Raw genomic sequence first — 10,711 nt, forward strand, 5'->3', positions numbered from 1 at the left:
TGAAGGGGAGGGGGACATACAGCTTTCCAGTTACGGAATGAGTAAGTCACAGGAATAAAAGTCACAGCATAAAGAATATAGTCAATGAGGGGTGCCTGGGTGGCTCAGTGGGTTAAAGCCTCTGCCTTCGGCTCAGGTCATGATCTCAGGGTCCTGGGATGAGCCCTGCACCGGGCTCTCTGCTCAGCAAGGAGCCTGCTTCCTCCTCTCTCTGCCTGCCTCTCTGCCTACTTGTGATCTCTGCCTGTCAAATAAATAAATAAAATCTTAAAAAATATATATAGTCAATGATATCATAAGAGCATTGTATGGTGACAGATGGTGGCTACACTTGTGGTGAACACCACATAATGCGTAAATCTGTCAAATCATTAAGTTGTACACCTAAAACTAATGTAACATTGTGTGTCAACTACACTCAAAAAAAAAAAAAGGCATAAAAGTAAAAAGAAAACTATATGGGAGGAACCTGATGTCTAATCCTGTTAGCTCCCTGTGCACTCCCCTAGCATGCATGTGGGCAACCACCAACAGCTGATGCTCTATGATTCTTCCTTGATGAACATGAATTCATCAGCCAAGTATATGTGCCACTGTGGTGTCCGCCTTGTTCCCATATTAACACGCTGCTTGACATACAGTGGATATTACATAAGTATCTGTTCATCACTGGATTTTAATGAGTAAACAGATAGATAAACAACCTCATGAGGTGAGCACTCTTGCCTCTGTTTCATAGGTAAGGGAAGCAGAGCAGAGAGAGAGGAAGTAGCCTGACCAAGATCACATGGTTAGTAAGTGGTGGATACAGGATCTGAATTCAGGTCTACCAGATTCTGCACTACTCATCACTATACTCTACTGCAACTCCGGGACTTCCTGAGGTGCACTGGGCCCTGGGTCAACCGTAGGTAACAACAACAGCCATGCCTTTTAAAATCCAGGCACAGTATTAGCTGTTTTATTTACGAGGTAAAGAGAAATCTAAGTGAAATCTAATACCAGAGAGTGAAATCTAATATCAGAAAGTAAGAATTCCAAACCCCACTAGACTGAAGGAAAAAAAGTTCATGATAACATCCATCCCTTCAAACTGGTTAGGAATGGGACACAATCTGCCAGTAGAAGTTTTTGGTCACCCTAGCTACCAAGAAGTACAGAAGGCAGAGGCAGAGTGAGGACAGCAAAGAGTCAAAGATGTTCCCAAGATTTCAAGCTGGGTGAGTACACCTGGAACATAAATACAATAAAACTCTCAACTTCCTGAACTTTCTGAAGACTTTTTGTAAATTAGCTGTTTAACTCGTCAATGGAATGATACATTGCATTTATCATAACTCGTCAATGGAATGATAAATTGCAATAGAATGATAAATTGATAAATAAAGGAAAGTCTCTGCTACAGCTCTGTGCAGAGTGCCGTGGCACTACTCTGTAATGAGACCCCCCCCTGCAAGTCCACTCACTGTGCTGCTTGCTTAACAGGCGTGATCTTATTTTAAACTTTTAAAATAATTCTATCATCGTCGTTTGCACACGAGAAAAACTAAAGGTCAAAATTTTTAAGAGAATGGCCCAGGGGTGCCTGGGTGGCTCAGTCGTTTTAGCATCTGACTTCAGTCTCACTGCGGCTCAGGTTATGATCCTGGGACCCTGGGACTGAGGCCCATGTGGGGAATCCCCACTCAGCAGGGAGTTTGCTTGTTCCTCCCTATCTCCTGCTCCCCCTCCTTTGTGCTCTCTCAGGTAAATAAAATCTTAAAAAAAAAAAAAAAAAGAAGAAGAAGAAAATTGCCCAAGTCACCTAAACAACAGAACGAAGATTCATACACAAGACCAAGATTACCTTTTTACTATAACAAGCAGACTCCAAACATAACAAGAAAGCTTCACTATTTTTTCCTAATGCTCTCCCTAAGAATTTCAAAATACCTCCTCAGATTTTTTTCATACTCCTTGAGCATTTTAGTAAATATGATAGTGGAATGCATTCCAGAGTCATCACTGCTTTGTGGTTGCTACAGTTTATTTTTTGCGCTCGATACCCATATTAAATGTCACCCTCAAAATATTTATATTTTTAAAGAGTTTTTTAAAGAATTTTTAAAGAGTTTTTAGATGTGCCGTACTGTAAGAGAAATTAGCTTCAGAAACAACATCACCACAAACAGAATATCTGAATTCTGAAAAGAATTCCCACTATCACTGGATCCTATATGTTCAGAGCAAAAGCAACACAATCTGATTCTGCTTGGTGAGTTCTTAACTATGCTCAAGTCAAGAACAGAGTAACTGAGGGTGCCCGGGTGGCTCAGTGGGTTAAAGCCTCTGCCTTCGGCTCAGGTCATGGTCCCGGGTTCCTGGGATCGAGCCCCGCGTCGGGCTCTCTGCTCGGCGGGGAACCTGCTTCCCTTCCTCTCTCTCTGCCTGCCTCTCTGCCTGCTTGTGATCTCTGTCTGTTAAATAAATAAATGAAATCTTTAAAAAACAAAACAAAACAGAGTAACTGTCCCCAAAAAGGAAATTTCTGTGAAGAAGATAAGAGAAATCCCATCACCTTTTTTAAGGTAGAGACTAAAAGGGTGGCAGCATGAACCCCAATAATCTAAAGACTGGAATATTAGGGTCCCAGATAGAAGGAATATAAGCAGAAAATTCTTCCCCATCTTACGAGGCCTGAGGCAAAGGAAAAAGAGGAGCCACTGCCCTCTAGGAAAGCAGTCTACCTCCAGCACTCTAGGAGAGCCCCACGACCTGCAACAGGATTCAGGCTGCCATCAAAGATGGAAGATGTTCAGGCCTCACCTGGTGGGGGAACACTCAGTAATGCTGTCAGCTACCACAGGATACTTTCGATGATCTTGGAACCCTGTTTTGGACAGAAGGAATATGGAGATAGGGCCTCAGGAGTAGACTGAGCTCAAGATAGAGAACACAAAGGTTTTGGTTATGAGATGCACATTCTTTAAATTAGACCCAGTGTAAGTCCTGCGAAATACCGGGTATGCTTTTTCTCTCATCATTATGAAAGCAATTATGAGAGTTCTCAATTGCTCTATCTCTTACATATTTTCCTACAAAAATAGCTTTATACATTAATTTCCAGTAAAGAAGCATTGAGACTGCTCTACTGTATATGTACATGAGAAATCCACAGCCTTTGAATGCTATGACATCTTGAACTCATCTAAGCTCTGCAGGAGACGTTATTTCCAAATGTTTACACCACACTTTTTAAAAAGTTATTAATAGTTCAATACTCAGGAGACTACTCCTCAGAAATTGGCATTTTGTTAATGGGAAAAAGGTTTTCATCGCCATTATGCTTCAGAAAGAATATCAAAGGGAAAAACTACACTTTCCTCTAAGATTTGGTTCTCAAATATGCAAGTTCCACCCTGGAGGTTATGGTGAACTAGCTGTGAGCACAGTCTAGGACAGGAGGTTCTATAAGCAGTCAAATAGAATAAAGCAACACCCATAAACATAGCCGAGAGAGACAGTCATTGTTAAGAGTGTTATATCTGAAAGACAGTTTCAGTATAATAGTTAACATTTTTGAGTAGCCATTATATGATGGTGCTGCACTAAGCTCTGTTTTTCATGTTAAAGTTTATAGTATGATGTGTATCAAAATTATGGAATACCAAAGAGATGCTAATGTATAGACACAGAAATTTAAGTTATTAACATTGCCATTTTTGCTCAAAATTCATCTGTTAAAGAAACAACACTGCAGGTTCAGCTAAAGCCCATTCCTCATCTACCTTCCTTATCTCACAGTAAACTTTTATTCCAATTTCTTGTATATCTCTGATCACATATTTTTAGTACACCTGTATTTATGCAATTTGCCTTTTTTACCCAACAAATATTGAGATATTTACCTATGTTGTTACATGTGGATCTGGTTGATTGACGGTGGCTTCTACATTGAACTTCATTGTAAGAATAAACCTCACCATTGATCCACTCCAGGCAGACTGGTTCTACTTCAACATTCAAAAAGAGTGCAGTAAGGCCCAATCTTGAGCAAACCTCCTGTGTACATGTGCAAGTTTCTCTAGGTCGTCTCCTTGAAGTGGAATTTCTGGGTCATAAGGTATGCACCCCCTTCAACTTTACTAGGCATTGCCAAAATTATTTCCAGTGATTATGTCAATTTATACCTCTATCAAAAAGGTTTTATACCTCTATCAAAAAGGTATCTGTCCTTTTGTTCCCCCCCTTTTTTTCTTGGTGTTTTTCTAACTGGTTCCTAAGCATTCTTTTGGAACTTATTTCAATGCAAATAAATTCTTCCAATCTATGGTTTGATATTTCACTGTTAAGTATCCTATCATAAAAAATATCTTAATAAGGTGGAAAATTCTATCAACATTTTCCTTCTAGGATTGTTTTTTATGTCTTAAAAAGTTCTCTACCCCAGTGTGATAGATTTCTTCTTTATTCTCTTCTAAGTATTTAAAAAATTTCCTCTTCAGATTTAAATCTTCAAATCATCTAGAATGTATTTTTGTGTATGCTGGGTTAGGGAATCTCATTTTATCTTTTTGCAAAGAGACAGCCATCAAAAACAAACAAAAAAAAGTCCATCCTTTCATCAGTGACTTTCAAAGCTACCTGTCATATATCATGTTTTCATATGCAAGTGGGCCGGTTTCTAGGCTCACTCTTTTGGCTCTGTTGGTCTGTCTATCCTTGTCTGTTGGTATCACACAGCTTAAATTACTCTAACTTTGTAATGAGTTTTGGTATCTGGTAAGGTGAGTCTTTTCTAATTGTTTTTTTCAGAATTGCTTTGGCTCTTCTTGCTCTTTATTCCACCATATAACTTTTAGGATTGTTAGCTAAATCTCCCAATAGTGTCTTTTTCTTACCTGTTTCTTAATCATTTGTTTGTAGTGAATTGAAGCCTTTTTTTTTTTTTTTTTCATTTTGTGGCCCGGTTGACCAAATCTTTTATTCGGTATTCCATTGTTGATCACACAAACAAATAGGTATTATCGAGAAAGAGAAGAGAGCTGTGTGGAAAAATCATGTTGTAACTTCCTTTGAAGTTGTATTGATTTTCCAAATTAATTTGGTGAGATTGAGAAGAGTTACAATAAAAAGTGTTCCCAACCATGACATGATACAAACCTCCCATTTATTTAGTCTTCTTTCAGGTCCTTTAATAAACATTAACAACTTTTCCATAAAGCTGTTACACATTTTTGCCAGATTGATTTCTGGACTTTATTTTAAAGCTATTTCCTGCATTTGATCTTCTGGGCCACTAATGCAGCCTTTGCTGTAATTCACCTACTTTATTATTGTGTAAAAAAACCATATTTTTAGAGTTGTGTATGTGAGTGTGGTACATTCAGATCTCTTTAAGTACTTTGTTGTTCAGATTCTCATCTATTTCCTCCAGCAATTATTATGCAGAACATGAATCCTACTATTTTAACCTGGTCCTTTTTCTCTGGCGGCTACCGGAGCTCCTTGACTGTGCAATTACCTTTCTCTCAAATAAACGGGAAATTCCACAGGTGCTGACTGGAAAAGGTGTTTCTTGCCCTGAGCTTGGGGTGGAAAGAGGAGGTTGTTACATCCCTCCTGAGGCACTCTGGAGGAAGCCTCTCTGATTTCTGTCTGCTCAAGCCCTTTCTCCCCACGTTAACAGTACACTCAACCCATCCCCTTGTCTTTTGTGAACAGGCAGACCCAAGTCCCTCATACCAGGATGAAATCCTGAGATGTTGAAATACCAAGCTCTCTCAGGAACTCTCTGAGCTTCTGAGCTCTGATGTTGCTCACTTGATTCCTCCACCCTTGGGGGCAGAATCCTATTTCTCTCCACAGGAGCCAGCAGCTGGCTCTAGAGCCAAGGGCAAGTAGCTTGGAGTTAGAAATGGAAGCCATGTGATCCCAAATCCACTACTGGTGTATTTTCTACTTATTTCTTAGTAATCTGTTGGTGGTGAAAATAAATGCTATTAATTGATGTTTTTCTGGGATTTTTGCAGCTCTGTGGTTGGCTGGCCAAATCTTTAATTTGGTATTCCATTCTTGTTCAACCATATGAATAGTATTTTGGGGACAAAGGGATCAGGAATTCCTGCAGATTCCCAAAGTAAAGGCAAAAAGCCCCCAAATATGGCCAGCATTGTCCACTTGCTTTTTTTTTTTTTTTTAGACTTACAGTGTATAGAACTTCCTTTAAATAAGCATTTAAGTAATTTTTGTTGTTGCTGCTGGTCATTTTTCTTTCAAAATATTGGGAACACTGAGCCTGGGTTTGAAAGATACACCCTGAAATCTTAAGAATAGCATACACTAATTCCCTCCCACTCTTCCCCCAAAAATCTAGTTGGTTTGAATTAACAGAATGATCCGTTTTTCCATTTTTTGAGATGTTTGTAAAAGATCTTAGAACTGTTTGTCTCATTTTTCAGGAAAATTTAGAAGGGAGGAAGCCTTTAGAAGAATTTTTACTTGAAAATATAAGATTAGTACGCAGGTTCAAGTCTTACACTTTTAACATGAGCTTGTTGAAAGAAACGTTAACAATTCCAAAACGCAATTAAACGAGTTTTAACTTTTTCCTCCCAAAAGCACAAAAATCATGGAGAGGAAGTTAACAGAAAATTCTTAAAAGGTAAAAACAACTCTTCCTTGTACTAGTCCTTGGGTAGTTTACCAGGGCACAGACTCTTCTTTCCGTTAGTTTCTTTGAAAACGGCATTTTGGTCCCAAGTCTATCGGTACTTAGTATCTGCTGCGGCCTCCCCCTCTCTCCGGGCGGCTTCCCAGGCGCCCTCCGCCCCTGGGGATCCTGCGGCCAGAGCGGCTGTAAGAATCGCGCGGGGGAGGGCACCCCCTTTCCAACGACGGGGAGAGCCCGCGGTCGGCTCTGCCTACCCGGTCGCGACCCCTCGAGTAGCGGTCGCTGCGGCCGCCGCCGTAACCGTCGCGGCCGCCGCCGTAGACGTCAGGCGAGCAGCCGCCGTACTCGTCGTAGCGGCCTCCTCCGCCGTAAGAAGGCAGGGGCCCCCGCGCTGTGCCCGCACTGCGCGGGTCTCCGTAGCTCTCGAAGGGGTCTCGGTAGGAGCCTCCACTCGGGTGGTCCGCGTAGTCGCGGTCGCGGCCCCCATAGCCGTCTCGGTCGCCGTAGCCTCTCGACGGGCAGTCGTCCCGGGCACTGGCGTGGCCGTAATCGCGGTAGGTGTACTCTCGCGGCGAGGGAGCAAACTCGCGGGGGTAGTCTCGGCTCGAGTAGCCGTCTCTGGGCGAGTAGCCCTCCTCCCGGGGGCCTAGGTAGGGGTCGCGGCGCGGAGGGGGCGGTTCCCGGCGCGGCGGGCCCGCATAGCCGTCTCGCCCCCGCGCAGCCGGGGCCCGCCCGCGCATTCCGCCGCCGCCGCCGCTGCGAGCCAGGCCCGACGGTGCGGCCCTCTTGGGGGGCGGCCCGGCCCTGCGCGGCGGCGGCCCGCGCTTCATGGGCAGCGGGGCCCTGGAGGGCCGCGGATCGAAATCCCCCGCGTAGCTGCCGTCGTCCGCCGGCCCGCCCCGGGACGGGGGTCGCCGCGGGCCGCCGCCGCCCCCGCGGGTCCCGCGCAGGCCCCTCGGGCGACCGCGGCTGCGGGACGGCGGCGGCGCGCCCCGCCGCCCGCTCTCAAATGCCGGCTTGGTGGCCTGGGCCACCTTGATGGCCTTACCATCCAGGGACTTGCCGTTCATGTCTCTGGCGGCGGCCTTGGCGTCCGCGGGGCTTTCGAAGGTGACGAAGGCGAAGCCCCTGGACTTGCTGGTTTCTCGATCTTTCATCAAGAGAACTTCGCTGATGCAGCCATACTTGCCAAACGCGGTCTCTAGGCCTTTTTCATCGGTTTCGGGGTTGAGCCCCCCAATGAAAAGCTTCCCGGGGCGATCTGCCTCAACCATGTCCGCCGGTTGAGGGATCGGTGGCGGGGGTGGGGGGAGGCGAGGGGACGGCACCCCTCGTGGCCTGGACGGCACCCGTCGCTCGTCGACGGCGGCTCCTACCGGTCAGGCAGCGCGTCGTCGCGGAGCCCCGGAACCGCGGTCGGCGTCCCCGCTGCGCAAGCGGAACGCTGGGGTGTGTGCCTTTGGGTCTGGGTGCGCAGCCTGGCGGGGTTCTTTCTAGTCGTGATTGGCTGGTGGTCCCAGGGGGCCGCCTTCGGGGAAAGTCTTTAAACTTGGGCTTCTTGACCTGTCCCTGGCTTACTGTCCTTTAATTCACCCCTGAAAGGTCAGTTGCAAAATGAAAAGATGTTAGTTTAAAAAAAAAAAAAAAATCCCCCATTAGTCTTAATGAGAAAAATTATAGTGCATTCTGATCCAAGTAACCTAAACAATTTTCAAACAGGAAAAAAGAATCCACTGAAAAATGAAATAACAACTTTAAAGTTTAAAAACGCGGTTTATACGTAAAATGTATTCAGAATTTTGTACTTATCAGTGGGGAAGAGAAGACCTGGTTGGGGCGGGGCGTGGGGGGAGTTGGTTACTGGACTAGGAAAAAGAGGGAGTCGTTCTTTGGATGCACCATTTTCCTGTTCTGCGCCATTTTCTTCAGTTTGCCAGCCTTCAAAGGCCTCATAGTTTTATGTAGTACTGCCCTTTAATATAAAGATATTGCACGGAAAGTCACCTTTAGGGAAAATAAGGGGACAGAGCTCCGGGATATTCCTCACCTCTGAGCAAGCAGAACAAGCTAAAGCCCTTGCCTCTTCCTCTCCGAAGAGGAGGTACATCTCAGGGAAACAGAACATTTGGGTTCACACAAATTACACAATTCACATTTGCTCCTTACAGTATTTTCTGAATGGAACTAAGTGTGAAGAGTAACTTGGTGAACATAGCTTTGCCTGAGATTCTGACATCTAAAACTACTTTCTAAAAAAAAAACCTATAGTGTATTTGGGGGCTTTTTAAAATAACAATTTAGCTTTTCAAAGGCTGCTATGTGAAAAGTTAACTGAATAGTCTTGAGAAGTATTTGTGTATGTAATACGTGTACATATACATGTGCATATGTGTTCCATTGGTTTACTGCAACAGCTACATAATGTTGAAAGAGGTGGTGGAAGCAGGAATTTTTATGATATTTCTGACTTTAATGCATATATTTGGAAGGTTTTAAGATTATTTTAATGTGCATGAATGTAAGTTAAATGCATCACATCAATTCATGAAATGAGTTGCACTAACAGATTTTATTATCATTATACTTCTAAGGTAAGCCTACCTGGTCAGAATGTATTTATTTTTAAATAAATTTATTTTTGTTTGCTCACACTTAGAAATTTTACAGTTCTCAGCATAAAGGGCATTGGCCTAAAGTCTTCATTCCCTTATTGAGCTGGGAAGATTTTTGCCTAAGTTTCTTCTAGTTTTGAATCTCTTCAGACTTTTAAAAAATTTGTTCGTGACTTGGTTTTTGTAGGATACACTTTTCTAAGTTACTAATTTTTCTTTAATTTGAAATTTTATTTTATGGATAGCTGTGTTCTGTTTTGCTTTCTGTTTTGTAACCAGTCTCACCAGAGGTTTTTTATCTTTTCTAAGAAGCAGCCTTTTTTCTTCATTGATACTGTGTCTTGATTTTATTTGCTACTATTGTCTTTCTTTTCTTCTTTCCACATTCTTTGGATTTACAGTTTGTATTTTTTGTTCTAAATTTTTAGGTAAGAAAGTGCTTTAAGAGTTTTAAAAAATGTTTCTTCTAATTACTGTATCTAAGTTTAAAACTTATTCTCTGTGTGCTAGTTACCACCATGTCCTGAGCTGTGATACACCGTGTGTTTTCACTGTTGTTCAGGTCCTAACATTTTCTCACTTTGATTTCTTCCTTTCTTGGCTCATAAATTATAAAGAAGTATGTTTTCAAATTTTCAAACATACATATTTTGGAGGTTATTTCTTAAAATGCTTTGTATGATCTCCATTCCTTGGATTTACTGAGATTTGCTTTGTGACCTGCTATGCATCTCTGTGTGTGCATGTGTGCGTAATGTTCCATTTATGCTTGAGAGGAAAATATATTCTCTAAATACTGGGGTAGAATTCTTTCCCTAGATGTTTAAATCTAGCTTATCCTATTTATATCTGATAGAATTATCAATCACTGAGAATGGTTTCTTAAATTTCCCATAATTGTGGATTTGGCAATCTCCCTTTATTTTTATGCATACTTTAGCTTCATGTAATTTAAGATTACATTGTTGGATATATAAATTGAGAACTGCTATGTATTTCTGATAAACGTGTTTATTATGTAATGATCCTCATTATCTATAACATTTTTATCTTACTCTGTTTTATCTAATGCTTATGTAGCTCAATATTTTTCAGATTTCTTTCTGCCAGCTTATTGTGTGCTGTTAACCACACCTTTCTTGCCTCTTTTTTCCCAATTTTCTTGCATTCTCTTGTATCAAATGATTTGTCTTTATTCCTTTCTTTTTTCTTTACTAACATGGAAGTTTTGCCTTCAATTTCTATTCTTTGAATGTTTACCTTGAATGTTTTTATTTAGGGCTAACCTATAAATGCCAAGTTTATAAGTTTATCTATATAATCATACATTTAGTGCCTGATTAAATTTCACATATGGGCAGGAGTGAAGAGTAGTTTCTGGGACTCCTAGACAAGGGAACCTTGTGCACTGCGGTATCAAAACCCACTGGTGCATCCGTAACAGGAG

The 10,711-nt window shown here is 42.3% G+C and overlaps 1 protein-coding gene across 1 annotated transcript; it reads right to left on the reverse strand.

Moving 5' to 3' along the window:
• Positions 1-6,753: 6,753 nt before the first annotated feature.
• Positions 6,754-7,926, reverse strand: RBMXL2 (RBMX like 2; the record flags this gene model as incomplete). The annotated part of the gene is made up of 1 exon (XM_080816916.1): positions 6,754-7,926. One exon carries the CDS (start codon positions 7,924-7,926, stop codon positions 6,754-6,756), a length of 1,173 nt encoding a protein of 390 aa, XP_080673042.1.
• Positions 7,927-10,711: the final 2,785 nt, after the last annotated feature.

This window comes from Martes martes (genome assembly GCF_963455335.1).
Source record: "Martes martes genome assembly, chromosome: 10".
Taxonomy (NCBI): domain Eukaryota; kingdom Metazoa; phylum Chordata; class Mammalia; order Carnivora; family Mustelidae; genus Martes; species Martes martes.